This window comes from Stigmatopora argus, chromosome 13 (genome assembly GCF_051989625.1).
Source record: "Stigmatopora argus isolate UIUO_Sarg chromosome 13, RoL_Sarg_1.0, whole genome shotgun sequence".
NCBI lineage: Eukaryota > Metazoa > Chordata > Actinopteri > Syngnathiformes > Syngnathidae > Stigmatopora > Stigmatopora argus.
The window spans coordinates 12,491,758-12,511,071 of record NC_135399.1 but is presented as its reverse complement, the minus strand read 5'-3'; the positions used below and the strand labels follow the sequence as shown (position 1 = coordinate 12,511,071).

The 19,314-nt window shown below is 39.1% G+C and overlaps 1 protein-coding gene across 1 annotated transcript in view; it reads left to right on the top strand.

Annotated features, from left to right (window-relative positions):
- Positions 1–4,943: 4,943 nt before the first annotated feature.
- The window catches only part of kcnh7b (potassium channel, voltage gated eag related subfamily H, member 7b), a 29,248-nt gene continuing 14,877 nt past the window's right edge, over positions 4,944–19,314 (top strand). Inside the window, exons 1-4 of the mRNA XM_077617182.1 lie at positions 4,944–5,498; positions 5,781–6,011; positions 15,211–15,366; positions 18,428–18,862. Coding sequence (XP_077473308.1) covers positions 5,423–5,498; positions 5,781–6,011; positions 15,211–15,366; positions 18,428–18,862 — 898 coding nt within the window. The 5' untranslated portion in view covers positions 4,944–5,422. The remainder of the gene's footprint in view (positions 5,499–5,780; positions 6,012–15,210; positions 15,367–18,427; positions 18,863–19,314) is intronic.

Below are 19,314 nucleotides of genomic sequence, written 5' to 3'. Positions count from 1 at the left end.
GCAAGCCTATTTGTGGGTGGTGACATATGGTGCCTGTTCCTAAAGACGGCAGCTGGATTCTGCAGTTGTTTACAACGCACAGATGCTGCACGTGCTCTGACCTTGCAAAAAGAATGATCGAGAAGCTCAACATGATGAGTGTATTTAGTCATTTGAGGTCCCAAGGCAAACCATGCAGCTCTATGCATTGATGTGCTTAATAATATGCATACGTTTATCATTGACTAAAGAGCACGAATTTGAATTCTGACATTAACTGAGCTTTATCCAGTCCTTTTAATCTTTCTTGAGGATTAGGTGTTATCTATTTTTTCCACAAGTGAGTTTTGGAGTTCTGTATGCTATGTTCTAAAGGAAGTTTGCACATCCACATTAAAAAAAAGATGACATCATACTACATACTACAAAAAAATGTAAGCCCTTCTGGTTTTAGCTCAATTGGCATGCAGTCATTAGACTGGGTTACAAACTAGAATTTGACATTTAAGCTTTCATTACTTGGCAAATATCCAGATATGTGACAAACAACTACATTTCATTTAAACAATAGACAGTTTTCGTTACCAACTGAATCATTTTTTTCAGACATTTGCGATCCCCAGGAAATCTCAGCCCAGGCCTTTGCCTAATGGTAAATCCGCCTCTACCAGGCACGTGGCGGTCGTTTAATGTCATATCAACAATCGTAACAATTTCCACATCTTTTGCACCACTAGTCGCCTCTAGTGTTTCCAGTTGGGACAAAGCACTGACCTCTCCCGCAGATTAAATGATATAGTTAAGTCACTAAGCCAAAAGTGCTGGATGGCCCCCTTTTTTTTTGCTCTATTTTTCTCATTGAGGACAGATGGTGGAAAAATGTGTACAGTGGCATATGGGGTAAGGCACAGCCGCAGCAAAAGCAGCAATAGCACTCTAGTGTTTCACATTGCTGGATTATTGGGTGAGACTGACCTGTAATGGACAATAAGTAAGCCCTATGTGTATTGACGGAGCTTGCACGGGGCGAACGGAAGGGGTGAAAGACAGAACGAGAGACAGACAGAGGAAGCAACTGTCGTGAGACCTGGATTAGACCCTGCACTGTGTTTTCCGCTGCTGTTTTTCAAATTGCTCTAGATTCCCAGAGATTACGTGTCGTGAATGAATGACAGAGTGAATGAATGAGCAGTTTTGCTTTCTTTTTTTCAAACATACTCTAAGCCTGAAAGTTGAGGTAAGGTAGTGCATTCAAGTATAATGAAACCTGGTGGAACAAGAGGGGGGCATGAATTTCCTGTCATAATGAATTAAAATTGAATGAGTTTTATCGCGGATCAAACATTATCCAAACACTCACTCAGCCGGAATGACAATTATGGAATAGGTATGGTAATTTAAATTGTGCGACAGGGGAAAAAAACAGTAGCCATGATGACAAAAACTAACATGGTTTTGGGTCTTTGACTAATTCATCAAAACAAATGTTTGTGTTGAGAGATACAGTGGACATTTTAATCTTTGTTTTTGTAAAACAGTACATGTCATTAATCTAAACCACAAAAAAAAATCCAAGCTGACAAATGGAATATATATTATATTGTGTTTCAGTCTAATTAATTTGTTAAGCACTGTAGAGTTGCCCAAATCCTCTATAGGCCCTTTAAATTTTAAGATATCACTATAGAATACAAGAGACAATCCAAACATCCCACCATGATTATAACATAGAAAATTATGCAGAGCCTAATGCCTTCATTCCATCATGATGATGGTGCAAATCTGGGTTTATTTCAATGGAGCACGGTTCTTTTGAAACCCCTCAAAAAAGAGGACGGCCCGACAGAGTTATTACCACTAATGGATGCACAGAACACCAAGTGCTGTCTCATATCACTGTGAAGGTGTCTGGCATTGAAAAAAAGTCTGCCATTTTTCCTGCATCTTGTTTCACTTGAAGCATTAGGGGTGAATTAAATTAGAGTAAATGCTCTATAAGCATCAGCATAATGGCGCCAGAATGATCCAGGTTTTGAGTAAATTGCATTCCTGCGTGAAGTGCATTGCTGATCCCAAATTCCTATCCTCTTGACAATAAATTGCATTAACTGTCCTCTCAGATATCTAACTTGAAACTCTCCAAACATTAAATGCCATACACGGGGTTTTAAACACCTCCAAAGCAAATTACCCATTCAACGGGAAACAGCATTGGAAATGAACGTTTTAATGCTTTGTGTACAAATAATTGCCTTTCTCCAATGCTTGCCCAACCATCTGTTATGGAATTAACCAACTAATTATTTTTGTTAGCTACCCATTTGAGAAAATCTGTCCACAGCCCTTAGATTGGCTCTGTTGGGTGATGGGCAAATCCCTTTTTTAAGGCTCTGGGAGACCAAAATGAGACGTAAGGTTCACATGAATGCAAGAGGACATGAGTGTAATCAGCATCCATACTGGATCAAGTGGAAAAGATGTGTTTACCCAGAGGCACACAACTCTCTACAGGGGGTTGCTTCTCCCTTGTGTATATCTCTCAGTTAATATCACCCCTCACCCACACTTTGCCACGTTCTGCTTTGACCAGTCAGCAGATCTGCCAGCCCGAATCAACATTGTTTCCACTTGTAAGAAACATACGAGAACGATATTTTGTGCAGTCGTCGTTTTAGATTAAGTAACAGTTGGATGCTCAATCTTCAAGGTTGAAAGATACATATAACTATATATAAAAAGAAAAAATATATAAATATAGCTACACTTTAACGGGGTGATAATCGGTGCTAGATCACTTTCTCACACAGTTAAAAACTGATATGAGTCTGAGCAGTGTCAGCTTTCACAGTCACCGCTGTACGTGACTCAAATGAGGTAAGATCATCTTTACACCCTCTCACAGGCTCTTGAGAAGCGGAAAGTATCTCATCACATCTCATTTTCTGAACCGCTTTATCCTCATTAGGGGTGCGGGGGGTGCTGAAGCCATACCCGGAGGAAACTCACACAGGCCTGGGAGACCATGCAAAATACACACAGATGGACGTGACCTGGATTCGAACGCAGCACCCCAGAGCTATGAGGCCGACGCGCTAACCACTCGCGCCACCGGGCAAGCGGAATGTATAAATAATAAAAAATATAACACCAAATATTAAAGAACTATTCAATTACTTATCAAATATGTTCATGACAATCTCCAAGTGAAAGAACAGCATTTTATTTCATATATTCAATCATGTTTTAAAGCACTGTGTTTAGTAAGAACACTTACAAAAAAGGGGAAAAAAACACTATTCTACAATCAAAATGCATCATTTATGTATAGCTGTCACAAAAACAAACCACAAAGCAAGAATCTCAGAGAAAACACCTCATAAACAGGGCTGATGCGCTACACTAATAATGCCACATTTTATCATAATTTTATTCTGAACCTCATGAAAGCAGGCATTATTTATTTCATAGTTACCCCAGCGGATCAGGTGGTAGAAAACAAAACAAAACATGAAAGTATTATACTAATTTGTGGTGAGGTCACGTGTGTTGTTTCCAGAGGCGGAAAATAACAAATTCCATCTACTCTCACACTGTAACTAAGCATTTTTACAGGGAAGCTTGTCATTTCTGGGAGAATTTAACAACACCTGTCTTTTTACTTTTAATTAAGCAAACTTGGGGTTAATTCACTCAATTACATTTTAAAATACAATTACAAAGTAAAAGAAAAAAAACTGATGGCAACATGGAGTGTCCTTATAATTAATATCACTGCAGAATTATCAGGACCACGGACAGTTCCTCAAGTGCCACAAAGTGGAGAAGTGAAAAGAAAACGAAAAAACAGGGTCTTATGTAGTACAGAGATACTTTGCACTTCAGTGCTTGATTAATCCATGGATTTACCTTGCTCATAAAACAATATGTTTGAAGTTAAAAGCAATTGAGTGCTGGTGGTTCAAAACATGCCATGTATAAATCAACAAAAAGTGAACAGCTGCACTCCGATTTCAAGAATGACTGATTTGCGCAAGAACTGAATTATAAATTCAAGGCACATAAAACTTCAGTGCACTTTGTTTTATGTTGCATTTAAAAGCCGTCTGTGAACTTAATGGATTACAATTAGCATAGAAGAAGAGCATAAATCAATGACTTGTATTTTATGTCAACATAATGTGCTTTGAAAGACATTTAATGTTTGGGGTTAGAGTGGATCTTGTACATAGCCAAACTCTGACATTCATCAAAAATTTCTAAGGTAATAAGATCAAAACGGCCAATGAGTCAATCAACCTAACAGCTGGGAATGACCTCATTGTATGATGTTTGATATGATGAGTTTGGAGTACTCATTAGGGTATTGCTAGTCCTACATACTGTTTGTATCTGAGAATGAGCCGCTTTAATGTTATTAATCTGGATCACCAAACCTTCTGGTTGAATTCCTACAACCCTCAGCCTGTATGGGTGAATAACTGCATGGAAAAGAAGCGCTTTCCTAGATGAAGACAGCAAAAGTAGTATGGGATATATTTCCATTTTCATGTGGAACCAAAATGTGTTTAACATCTATCGCATGTGGTCATTGGTAGCAAATGAGTTAAGGCACTTGGCAGGTATTATAGCCTTTCTCCATATCCCTTTATAGTATATATATATATATATATATATATATATATATATATATATATATATATATATATATATATATATATATATATATATATATATATATATATATATATATATATATATATATATATATATATATATATATATATATATATATATATGCGTTCTTTCATTTCTGCTATCACAAAATTCATCCTATCTTGATGGCACTTATTTAAAAAGTTTGAGTCGCAATACATTAATTAGCCTCGTATTATGCAAAACGTGTCATTTAATTGCTTTCATTTGCTTGCTTTTTTTATCCTCCCTCAGGGAAGCATGTACAGTCGCAGATAATCCTACCTCGGCACCAGAGTGGGAGTCGTCCAAGCGAGGTAGAGGCAACTATAAGCCCCCTTGGGAGAGACGTCACCAGGCAGGGACGCATCATCGACCAGTCGCCGCGAACGCGCGCCCACACTCAGCCACCGAGGACGTCAAGATCCCTTTCTTCTTGTCCTTCCCCCTTTCCCCCTCCCTAAATGCGAGATGCTTGGCCAAATACAATTAAATCGAGCAAAGCCGAGCGAGTGCGCGCGCCTTGTCGGAGAGGAAGAGATCACCTGCTCCTACATACAAGCGGGATAAAACAAGTGAGAAGGTCATTTAAAGTGAAGGAAGGCAGGAGGGAGGCTGCGTGGAGCTGCAGCTGGGGCACAGCATGCTTGTGGAGGAAGAGGGTACCGCGAACTGGCAACATCTGTAAGTTCTCCAAGGGAGATTTGGCTTTTTTTCTTGCGCCAAAGTGCGCAATATCCTGCGAGTAAACATGCCGGTGAGAAGAGGACACGTTGCTCCACAGAACACATTTCTTGGGATAATTATCCGGAAATTCGAGGGTCAGAGTAAGTACCATTTGAAGTGCATTGACCTTTGCCAATGTTGAATGTTTTTGTATTTTGTTGTATTAAGGAATCCAAAGTAGTATACTGTTTTAGACATAATGCAATAGAAGCATAATGATAATGTTTCAGATTTTTTCTCTTTTAGGTTTTTAATATGTTACTACTTTAGTGTCAAGGTGAAAGTAACACCTTCATGTGACTCACTTATACTATTGCACACAGCACCTCCAAGGTCAGGTGCACCACAGAGCTGGGCTCTCACGTTTCTTTTCACCCCCGCAGACCGTAAATTTGTGATAGCCAATGCCAGGGTGGAAAACTGTGCAATCATATACTGCAACGACGGCTTTTGTGAAATGACGGGCTTCTCCAGGCCGGACATCATGCAGAAGCCGTGCAACTGCGAGTTCCTCCACGGCGACCAGACGGATCAGGAGGCCATCGGCCAGGTGTCCCTGGCTCTGCAGGGCTCCGAGGAGCGCAAGGTGGAGATCACGTACCACCGCAAGGACGGTGAGTCACTGACCTTTTGCTGCGTAGGGTAGCATGCAACCCAAGAGATGGCTTTTGTCAGTCAACTGGACAAGACACAGTCTGAGTCAGTAACAAGAGGCACACATCATCCCTACGAGAGTGATCTGATATTGCCGTTGTTAGTGGAGCGTCGCTGTTAAGTCCCGTATCGCTTACACTCACCCCTAACCCAAACATTGGTGACGTCCTTTGGGGAACATTGATATCAGGTGGATGGGACAGCTGGTGTCCTTACATTCATCCACCTGGTACCACAAAAATGTAACATGAAAACAGCTTGCCTACCTTTACCTAGGCCCATATATTTAAAATGGAAAAATATCTGACAAAATAAAATTGGAATGTGCTGCTCATTATCATACTTCATTGGCAGAGATAGGAGAAAGTAATACTTGAAGACAATTAAATAAGGATGTTGCCATTTTCCAGCCACTTTAATTCAGCTTCCCTTGACACACATAAACACGCACCTCTTATCTGACCAAAACCACTACATTCACTAATCTGTAAACAACCCAATCCTATAGCTAGAGTTGCCAAATGAGGTGGTTCAGCATGAGAAAACACCATTTGTTCACACGTTCTACCTGTCCCCTTTTTGTGGCGAGTTGGTTTTAAAATAGCCATTAATACAATTGGAGCCAAAATGTTGGAATCACTGTTTTTAAATGTAATTTGGGCAATAAGCTATGTCTAGTATACTGTTACGTTTTGAACTGTGATTATTAAGTGTGCGTATATCGCAGTGCTGTCAAACTGAACTGGTTTATATTGTCGGCTCAATTTCCTTTTTAATTAAGACTGTGTAAATCAGGGGACACCAGAGAGCAGGTTATTCTAAAAACTGCTTCAATTACGTAACTGGTTTGTGTACTCTGTATATCCATATTATGCTAAACCTAAACTGTGCTTTTTAAGTTAAGATGATTTAATTTTTTGTTGTTTGAAAAGTGTTTATCAAACATGCAACCCTGTACAGAAGGTAGCTCTTCATTTCAAAAAGGTTGGTGACCACTTTTGGACTTTAATCGGCATTTATATGAATACAAAGGAAACTGTAAGCCAAATGCGATTAACTTAAGATATAAAACATTTTTTACAAGATGAACAAGTACAAGCATTTGCAACATTGGTTCTCTTAGGATTATTTAAAAGAACAAAACTGTCTGAGGAACTATTTCATACTGTCAGAGAGTATAATACAGTGCAGCAGACTTCTCCAACCACAATATTAAGCTCTGCTGGGATAATATTTCTTCGGTGGAAAGAAAATGCACATTATGGTGTTTATGAAGGATACTTTCTTGATGCAGCTCTTGTTTGGATGTAACTTTGAGTGCAATATTGCATATGAATGGTCCCATTCATGGTTTAAGAGGCTTGCTTCTGCTGTGTGTGAATGATAGTGGTAGAATTCATGTGAGAACATTAGAGGAGACACGGCTAAGTTTTTCTACCATTTTGCAATCTTGAATTTTGAAGACAAAAACAATTTACTGATTCTTCAGTATTTTCCACCCTCATTAGGACTCAGGCATGGAGCTTTTTAAAGCATCCATGGTTTAGCCCATGTTGTTTTCAGACACGGCTCACAGTAGCCTTATTAGAGCATGGATCAGTTCACTAATCTGTAATATTGCCGTGCATGTGATGCCTCCAGCTCTGGCAGCTTTGCATAGAAATGCCCTCGGTTAATGCAAACAGGTTTTGGCTCTGACAATAACAGCGTTGCTCGCCATTCATTGGCGGCGTATCCCAGCCCGGCCATGAATGGCACACTGCAGAGACAACGATCCCAAGTCAGAGCGAATTAATGCGATGTTGCCCGCCGCTCAGTGGCACCAATCCGCAGATTGACCACCTCCTGGCGTGCTCTCGCTTGAGCTTTTTGTGGTCAGCATGACTTAGTGTTGCCAGCAATTTTTCCCTTGTTTCATGCATTTGTGTGTTTTGCTCGTCGCTCTCCTTTCCAGTTGACACTCCAAAGAGTTGATGTAAGAGGGAGAAAACATATTTTATTTAATCATACAACCCCAGATTCTTACATTTTTAATTGATTAGATTCTAGGCCATGGATACATGTTTAATCTACCATCAGCCTACACAACCCTTGCCTTTCTCTCTCTTCTTGTTAATCGGAAGCAAACCACGAGCCAGCTGCTCCACAGCAGAAATAGATTGTTTCTCAAACACGCGAGACAATTACACAAAGCACTCAAGGGCCCGTTAACCGAGGCACGAACATCTCGGGGTTTTTGACAAGCGGGATATTCAGGCAAGTTCTCCTCAAAATCCCTTCACCCCCCTTCTCCCGTCCTACAATCCGCCATGCTTGAGCCGCGCTCCATCTTAACATCATGCGCCTAAGAAAGCGGAGGATAAGAGCCTGGGAAACCTTCAGCGGCACTCACTGTCGTTTCCCAATCCTCGGCTTCAAGACACAACTCTTAATACTCCTCAGAGGAGTTGAGACGGCGCATGTGTGCTCATGAATAAAGATGGCAGGGCTGACAGCACCGTGACTGGGAATGAGCAGCTTACAGAGCAAATGCATTAAACTGGTATGGAGGTTGGGTCTCTGCACAAGGCTATACTGTAAGGAAATGAAAGATTCATGTCGATGATGCCTATTGGTTTGAAGCGCTCAAAAATTTCAGCACGGCGACCGTGTGTCACGTTTTTTCCGTAAACAAAACGCGTTTCCCGCAATCATTTCTCATTCATATCATATAATCCCTTTGTACCAAACCCCCACTTTTACCAGCACCTAATGCTCGTCACGAATCTCTCTTGCGCACACATACACGGTACAAAGGACATCAAACTAGATTAGAGCGCGGACCTCTGTCAACACGACTTGTTAACGAAAGTGTGTGTATGATGGGGGGTTGGGTTTGGTTGTATTTGTAGTAGCTAGATCGTGTTTGTTACCCAGAAGGCTGCTTGCTGGTTCATTGAGGATAATGTAAAACAATGTTATGAATGGATGGCTTTATTATTTTATTGTCTGTCTCAATGGTTGCCTTAGATGACATTTTTAGTGCTGTCACATTTATCTTGATAATTTCTTTGGTCGTCTGTCAGTACATTTGTGTGCATCGCATTTCTGATTTGGAAATGCGTAGATGTGAATGTATTGAAGGTCTTCCAAAATGGATGCAGAAAAATGTTTGTGGTAAAAATCCAAAGTTTCCACTCTAAAGCAATCGATCAGCACGTTTTCACAGAATTATTCAGCTCACAAGCAAAATGAGCAATGTAGTTTACAGGACCCAAAACTTGAATTGCCAATGATTTCCATTCATATCTTCAAATTCATTAGCCAATTTGTTATGCTTGATGCTTTTAGTCGACTCCATTACACTGAGTTGTTTCAAGAGCAAAAGGATAATGTATTTTATATTTTTCCTTGACTGAATTATGCTCTAATTCACTGTAATCTAATTCACTGTAATCTATTTGTCTGACTGTCGGTCTGTAATTGTATGGTTACCAAACTTGCCGAGACTTTTTTTTTAACAGAAATTGATCAATACATGACCTCAAAATCGATAAACATATTATACACATCAGATAAAATAGTTTTTGCTGTACTGGATTTCCAAGATGTCAATAATATCATCAACTAGTTAACTCCAAGTTGACATTCATCACATAAAATTTAACATCTGCTTCTAGGTGGGCGATGCAAAAAGGGCAGCAAAATCCAATGACGATACATAATCAATGAGATAAATGCTTTCCCTTGATGGCTCTATAAAGCTATCCTATTCCACTGAGTGTAATAATACTTTGTAGCCGAGCAAGTCTTAACAAAAGGAAGCTGACACCGAAAAGTAGGGAGAAGTTAAATGGATAATGGCTACATAACAGCGGCAGGTTAGCTAACCGTGTTGAATGATCTGGGACATGTGGCATGCGTGGGTGTAAGGTTTCATAGGTGACTCCCCACCAAGGGGTCCGAATGCACAGGAGTCTAGTAGCATGGGTCCACTACACACCCGCGGACAGCCAAAGAAAGCACAAGGTGTTCTCCAGGACACTAGGATGCACAACCTGCAAAAACAGTGCATAAATTTTTCAGCGCCCTCTGCCCTCTTTGGTGTCTCCCAAAATGTAAAGAAACTCGAACGCAGCGTTTCTTATTAGAGTTCATTTTAAATGCATAGACTGTGAGATGACAAGTCACAATCAATCAATTTCACTATTAAAGCTTAAATGTAAATGTCTTTTTTTAAATTCTATTTTTTAGCTAGAAATAAAAATGCAATTTGTTATAGGGGAATTCTTATTTAAATGAAATATAAATAAAAACAAATCCACTTTGGTTATGGCTCCCATAACTCTAAAGTTTATATTTTTTAATCAAACAAATGGTTTACTAAATGAGTCCCCTGTAACGTGTTAACCGAAACACAAACACTACAAATAATGCATCATTTTAGACATGCAAGCAACAAAGTACGCATACAGATTTCTATGAGAAATGGCTGCATTTTGTAAAACCCACTGATGTTCCACCACTGACTTCAAAACAACAGAGCAGGATGGAATCAAAGTTGTTTGTTTTTCCCTGGTGAGCAAATGGTTGAATAATAAATAAAATTGCTACCTGCATACTCCTGGACATGTTCAACTCATCTTCTACGCTTGAATTTGAATTGACAACTAGGTATGAATGTTTGAAAAATATGTTTATTTGCTTTGAGTTTTGAGCAATATAACACAGTTCCTCAGATTTTATTACATTGGAATGTTCACCCACCCAGTTATTTTAGTCCCCAAGGATGCTTGTATTGGAGGTAGTCATCTAATATTCCCTTCATACCATCTGTCTATTTTTTCTTTTAATCAGTTGCTGTGTGCCGATTTAAATTTTTACCATCCATTCCATTCAGCCTGCCAACATTTCTGCTAAATTAAGCAGAATAAAAGATGGCATGGTAAAATAATATGATTTAATAAATGTGACCACAAACGATAATGTGAATATAGATGCTAGTTATCCCCCGACACTGTAGTGACACTGATTGAAGATGAAATTAGGCCAGTATGCATAGCTGCAAGCACTTTAGATATGGCCACAAGGCCCAAAGACTCAATAGCTCACATCCCCTACTCTTCATGCCTGGGGATCATTGCGTATTGGCCTAACCAGAACAGCCCTGGACCTAAATCACGTCATAATTCATCAAACTAGATCACTAGCAGGCAATGGTCTGCGGCCGTAATTCTCAAAAGCCACGGTGTGGGTCGAACCTTCGTAGAAAACGACCGGAATGGTAAAAGCAGGCTCAAAATTATTACTCGTGTTTCTACCTGACTGAAACGGATCATTTTATGGAGATTAATAGGAGACCACGATACAATACCCTCAAATGGGGTAGGGCAAAATCATAAAGGAAAACCAAAGTGAAAATGCGGTCAGAGATAAAAACTCATTTCTCAATAATAAGGGGATAAAAAGTCTAATTGTATCCATCGTATCATTTACAATTCTGCCATGCCTAAAAAAATAAAAATAAAAAAGTGATTACGCAATTACTGTAAGAAGGAGGGATTAATGCATGATTGAAATGATTTCCCATATGTATTATTGATTAAAATAGTTCAAAGAGAGCGGTCTAATTTGGGCCGGTGAGTCATTGTCTAAAAGATCCCTTCATGTCACAGTGATATTTAAATAATTGATCATGGAAATAGAATCAACAGTAATGAAATGTCCATCAGGAAACGGAGGCCAAGTCATATTAAGGATCCTCTCATTCAAGTGGGTAGAACATATGATCGATTTTCTTTCTTGTTTTTTGGGGGAGCAGTCAACGTTTAGCAGCTCTAAATTCATAATTGATGATCTCACAACTCAACCTTTTTGCTTCCATATGTCAGGTGCAACTGCACGCAGCAGTGTCATCCATTAAGAAAAAAGATTGAATGCCAACAGTTCCACTTCAACAGTCACACACTTAAAGTAATGTGCTTATGTGCATACCCCCACATGGTTAGAATATGGCTGTGTTCCAAATTAACAAATCTGGTTAAACCCAATGAAAAATGAGACTCAGCACACACCTACCACGGTTTAAACTTTAACTTCACTCCGATTAACCTCAAGTAACATTACAATTTGGAACTGTTCATAATCTCCACTACCTTAATTAAAGCCCCTGTTCGCAAAAGTTCAACGTTGGTTCCCTTGTTGGGGTCAACTTGTTACGAGGCAATTTGTCTTAAACTGGAAATGAGGCCTGAGGCAAGGTGAAGGGAATCCTGAAAAAAAAACTGGTGCTACTGTCAAATTGATGTAGTTTTTCTCAAATCTGACACTGACCCACTGTGAATAGTTTTAAATCACTTGAATTTAAACATTGTCTATTAATAGTTCTGCTTTAGCAAAAACATGAACACTGAGACTTGTGCACACCACATCAAGAGGTTTAAAGTGGGTGAACAGAAGTTTAGAGCGATAACTTTGATGCAATCATCAAATCCCAATGACACCGAGTCTCCTTTGTAGAAAATCTGCTTTTATAATTAATTATTCCAAAACAGCAGAGCTAAATCCTGGTGGAATTTCCCTACAGACATTCCATAACAACCTGGATCTGAGCACTCAGAAAAGAATGAATATTGTGAATGAATCTACCAATGTAATAATAAAATCATGATAACATGTAAGCTGAATAGCGGTTTATGGAATAATAGAGCACTAACACATATTAAAAGATGACAGCCTTTTTACTGCATATTATGAGATCAGATACACTGCTGATTGCTCACTTCTCACAATCCTAAAGAGGTGTCTCTTTGAAGCATTTTGGCAGAGATGACATTCAGCAGGACACCAGATGAGTAGGGACCCCCCATCGTTAAGCCTTTAAGCAGCACTGTTTTTTCTTCTACTGGAAAGAAAACAAACGAATATAATTTTCATTTTGGCAGCACAATGAGAACCATTATTGCATTGTGTCCAATTATGACTAATACGCAACACAGTCAGCCGTGTTTTCTATTAGAAAAGCCTTGCATTTCATCTCATAAATGGGTTGTCGGTACCTTTTTAAAGTAAAATGTATCGTGTTATACCACGGCTCATTTATTGCTTTGAAGATTCTCCCTCAAGTCTCCATCACGGCTAGCAAAGTTCAAGGAAGGACATTTAGATGTGTTTACTGTACATATCAGAAGATAGTTTTACATAATCACAAGGTTATCTACAGTTCTGCTCGACAGATTGCAGCATTTAGACTTCTGGTACACACAAGAGGAAAGAAAGTGCTAAGGGAGCTGCAGCATCTGTTTTCCCCCCATGGACATTGTGTTCCACAGCATGGCTTTCATAGGTTGGTAGCATGTGAATTAATTTTCAGAATTGTAATGCTTTTTTAAAAGGCAGGACAGCACCATATTTTCATTGAGCCCACCACTGCAATTTAATGACATCAAAAAGAAAAGGTATACAGTGACCCCCCCATATAGTAGCTGAGGTTTGCCATTTTCTTATTCTTTTATTCTCTTCCTACAAATGATTCTGCTAATGCTCAGTTTGGCTTTCCATGCATTCATTTAAAATTCCAATGTCAATTTGACCAGTCTTATGTCCTCTGTGATAGCGGAACCTCTAGGCAAAGGATGACTGTCGACTTCACATATGTTTGGATGTCAAAACAGTATTTCCCTTAGGAAATAGTCGACACATGAGTTAATCTGTCGTCAGACCCAACATCAAAAACCCTAAAACAAGTTGACTATATTACAAGTATAAAATCAACTATAAAAAAAAGGTTTTAATTAAGTGTTAGTATGTTCTATTGAATACATTGACTTAATGCAAGCACTAATAAACTACGTTGTGTTTTACTTTTTAATATTAAAGTGCTACACTGGCCTCAAAGAGCTTAGTCATGCTTAATAGAAATATATATAGCATTGAATTTTAATCTCAACAAATGTTACAGTGTGAAACAAAACAAAATTAACTCAGCTGACGCACATTTGTATTTTCTATTGATATCAGGCATGAAACTTCCAAAATATGGACAAAATAAATGATCATGACTGAGATCATTTTCATCCATCCTGAATATTGACAGAAAGAGAAGTAAAAAGTCTTGTTATCCCCACGATAATACAAGATGAGTGTGTGTGTCTTTTAAGCCAACAACATGCAGCTGCGCACTGAAATTAATAAGCCGAAATGTGGTTGCATCCCAAAATACTTTGTTCGTGTGCACACTTTCAAATCACATTATCATACTGTCAGTGAGGACATCACTTCTGGGAGTTTCTGCACCGAAATCCTTCCAACACAACACTGGCATGTAGCGGGAGACCGAGCTTGTTATATTTAGTCAGACAGCAAGTCTACTGCTAATGAATGCTACTGGCAGGGTGTCTGTTGAGCCCCGAGGAGATTACAGAGAGCACGGCTAATGTGTGTGTTGGAGTGTGTGTCCTCTTTGGGTCAGAGAACCAAAACATGGGAGAGGAGAGAAAGCATTAAAACAATTGACTTCTGGACGGTTTTTTTTCTGAAGGCTGTCAATCAAAATATTTAGTCAGGTTAAAAGAATGGGATAAATGCAAGCACATGGTCTTCTGTTTCATTAAGTAAAACATCAATGTAAGATTTCTGCAGCATTCAGACTATAATGCGCTCTTGTTTTTAGGCTCTAGTGAGTAGATGGGCGTGATGTCTTTAGGCATCAATAGCCTTCGCTTCCCCAGATACAAAAAAAAAACTGCAGAATTGTGAATTGAGGATATTCCGGGTTCAAGTCTAAGTTTAGACGCCGGATGCTTTTCTGCTCTACTGCCTCACGTGATGCTCACTTGTCGTGATTGTTCCTTTGAGCACATTTTTACCCTCAGATTGGCTCTAATCTTCCCCTTGCTTGTGATCAATCATTTTTAATGGTGCAAAATGCTGTCAGACGAATATACTTCTATGTGCCATCTTATTTAGAGGGCAAATAAACATATAGATACACATGGATTAACCCTTAGGGGTTAGCGCAGATATTTTCATGGGTTCTGACATGCAGGCATTGACCTTTAAATCAGATCAAGTACTTTTCTTTTTTTTTCCATCAAAGATCCACAGGAAACCAGAAGGATTTTTTTTATCTAGGAGAAGAATAATGAATGGTGTCAGCATTATACTCTCTTTTCCCCCCAGGGTCAGACTTCCAGTGTAACATTCATATCATCCCAGTGAAGAATGAGGAAGGTGTGGTGATGATGTTCATCCTGAATTTTGATTACGTTTTGGATGATGGGAGCGACAACTCCACAGAGAAGATAAGCCCCGCATCGCCCACAAAGTCTGATCAAAGTGAGTATTCAGTCAGCTGTCTGCAGTGATATAATCCCGTAACACCTTCAAAATATTCTAGCAAAGGCAACAAAAAAAGAGAGAGACAATAAACAGAGAGGAAAGTTTAAGGTCAAAAACAATCTGTTCCATCGTCCTGGTCTTTTGGCCTAAAAATAACAGTGTAAATAATCTGTTACATAGTCAAACTGTCGCCATCTAATCCCTTTTTTTACGTGCAATATTAAAAAGTAAAGGGCATAGTTACGCTGCTTTGTTGCAAATTCACACAAGTTGGCATCAAAGGTTTGTCTGTGAGCACAAAGATACCACAAAATGGTGCTGAAGAATTTTAGTGATGCTGTTGAATGCAATTATTACATGTTCCCATTTTCCCCTTTGCCCATAATTTAGAATATTTCCCTTAGGAAACTACCCAGCCCCTGGCTGTCTTAACTAGGGGTCACCAACCATTTGGGGGGAGTTGAATGTTTCCATGCGTGGTTTGCTTTAAAACGAGAGTGAGAAAAAGCACAGCAAAGATCCTGTTTCCCGAAATTTGTCGTGGTTAGCGTAATTTTTGATACATGTTGCAGCAGTGTGACATCTATAAAGCTTCTTAAACTGTAGCTGAACTGCAGTCAGGGACAGAAAAGCTTCTAGCTAGGGGACAATTTTACAACACTGAACCAAAGTCAAGTGGCGAGTCTTAGGCAAGGCAACAATCATGATAGGAAAAAAAAAACGCAAAGCTTAAGCTGTCAAATGCTGTGGGCTTCACATTTCTCTGAATGATTACTGAAATGGAATAGGGGGAAAATGTATATAATTTTGGCATCAGAATGTTAAACCATAAACAAACATTAAAACATTCGACTTTCGGGGTTCCAAATTCTGATTATTTCCTATGGTGCAGCAAAATTTAAAACATATTTCCACATTGGCATAGTGGATTTAATTCTTGTTTTTTGGGGGGGCAGAATGCCTTTGAAATTTTTAAAAATCGTTCAATGTTTTTAATGGTTTGTTCCTAAAAATATATGGAGTTACTAGTGCTTCACATAATGATTTTTAAGGATTCTGCATGAATTATTCACAAAGATTATTACATTATTTATGTGGTGTGTGAATGTTGTTTTATAGAAAAGATGCACAGTGGGCACACAAGGGAGGAAATGATCTGCTTATATAGCCAAATCTTGTTTTTCTTAATGAAGCCATCTGTAAGTGTGTCTTTTGGGAGCTTCTATAGCCATCTTTTGTATGTGTGTGCATGTGTATTTTCTTCTCTTTTTTTGAATGTCAGAAAATTTAAATATCTAATATTTGGAAGCACTCAGCATCTCTTCTCTGACTGCATCTAAGATGTCTTTTTTATTCATCGGGAATTGCTCTGGCACTGAGTGTGCGCTCTGCTTTGTAAATGTAAATATGCGCGTGTGTTGCACGTCCACATAAAATCTAACATAACTAATCACATTTGATTGCTTGTGAACGCACTTCAGGAAAGGGGATTCATGGGTAGATGATTGGACAGCTTCTGATGCGATCTGATGTGTTCAACTTACATTGAAGGTGTCTTAAGAATTGCATAACAACATTGTTCACTAACATTTGTTTTCATGCTTTTTCCCCCCCAAATGGAGCATATTAAATTAAATCATTGGACAGGGTACCCGCTGGGCATACTCTATCCCATCATTGAGCTTTGGTTGGCTACTTATGATAAAATGGTAGAATTAAACACAAACATTATTTTTACTGATCAATTCATTATTGATTCAGGTGGACAGAAAGAAATGAGAGTCTAGCATAAAGAGGGATTTTTATCGCGCTCAGTACCATATCAATTCAAACAGTAAAAGGTTTTGGCTCTTATTTTCTGACTACTAGCATCAGCATCTCTTTTCTGACTGCTGCTACTAGTTTTTAACCCACATTGAACCCTTATAGTCCAGTGTGGCTTATTTATGAATTTTTACAGGCTAATGAGCTGCATGAAGTTTAGTATAAAAATAACATCATATAATGTGGATGCCTGCAGTTTTTAAATCCATTGTAGCATGAAATGAACAAATAACCTTTTCTTGTTTCATTTTATGGGTGCAATACCTTGCTTCGTGGAGATGAGGTTTTTGGAATTCTGGTGCTGAGTAGCACATACTGAATCACATGTGCAGTCTGGATAGACAGGCAGATGGTTATTTTTAGAAACCAGCAAGAACACGAGGCTAAAAGCAACATGAAAGACTGTGTATTGTTTATCCGAAGTAGTAGATGTGGGATTCCACAATTTGTTGGTCTCCTGCGGAATAGAGTATCTATACGTTTCTCACCAGGAGTTTCTGAGCTATGTTGAAAAGCTTTTAAGGGAAGTAATATCAGTGTGTTTAGGAAGGGTAGGTATGGAAACAGATGGCAAACTTATTATTTATGGGTGGAAGGAAGGAAGATGATGAGTGAGGGGGCCTCATGAGGGCTCACTTTCATCTCCTTACTATTCTATTGTTAATGAGTGAAAAGTTTCAATTAGAATTGCCTATGACATTCTCCTTACTTCATCTAGCTTAATAACAAATAACGGGATTTGATGTAGTTTGATCTAAATTTCTGACAATGACAAAAGAATGGAGCTGGTCTAATTGTACGGAACTACAGAAATGCACATGTATACATTTAAATAATGGTTTATTTAAACACTTGTGCCTGCCTTTTCTCATGTCTTCAGTGCTTCGGATATTAACGAGCGTGTGTGAGAACGAAGGCATAACTTGTATAATAAGGCATAGTGTTACCATGTCCAATTTCAAAACATATCGATTGCAGAATGATTAAACTTGCAAATGCGATTGCAATCAGATAATTAAACAAATATATGCATGAAACAGTTTTTTAATGGAAAATGACTTTAGTGCCTTTTAAAGTCTCTTTGACACACTCTGAGATGACAGGCCTCCACCCACTCTCCGTCCCCTGCAAATTAATGTGTCTTCACTGTACTTTGACAGTATTTTCCCACACTGAGGTCATTCCTATACCTTGACACTTAAACACTTGCAGTAAATGCCTTCCCCATTTTTAGGAGGACGTTTTTTCCGCTTCCGCCAGGCTGCCTTGAGCCTCATGAACACCAAGCAATCTCTTCCACAAGAAGACCCCGATGCTGTGATGGTGGACCCACCCAAAGACAATGAGGACTCCGTAGCCCTGCAAAACTTCCATTCACCCACAAAGAGCATCTGTAGTCCCATCGAGGCCAACGACACACACGCCCTCATCAGCTCCAGCCACCACTCCTCGCAAGCCAGCGTGGCTCCAGAACCACTCGACCATTCATCCCCAAAACTCCTGTGGAATAAACTGTACCAGACGGATGTGCACCAGTCCTCAAGCTCCCTGTCCAATACTTTCCCAAGAGGAAGCGTCGCGAGCATGAGACGGGCATCGTCTGTCCATGAGATTGAAGGCTACAGTTCCAGTTCCAAAAGTATATTCAGGGATCGTCATCCAAATGAAGGTACGCATGCTTTTCTATTTACTTGTCCGTTCTCTTGATCAAAAGTGTCCGTCAAATAAAAGGCTGTCCATTCACACATAAATAATGCAAACATTTGACTGTCCCTTTACAAACTACAATTTAACTGTCTGTCCAAATCAATTACATATGACATTTGCCAGTCTTTTCATTCATATACACACATAAAATGAGAACGTATTTTCCATTCATCTGCAGAAATCATTTATCCACATCACTCTATTCACATGCACGATTAAAAAATAATCCCAAACATAATTTGAGTTTCTGGCTGTATGGGTTGCACGTATACATGCATTTACATAATCTATTTATGAATAAATGTAGATAAATACACGCCAGTGAGTCACCTATTTCTCCATTCAGAAACTCGTAACCCTGTTGGTCCATGTAACATCCACAGCATCTGTCTTGTCATCTACAGATATAATTTA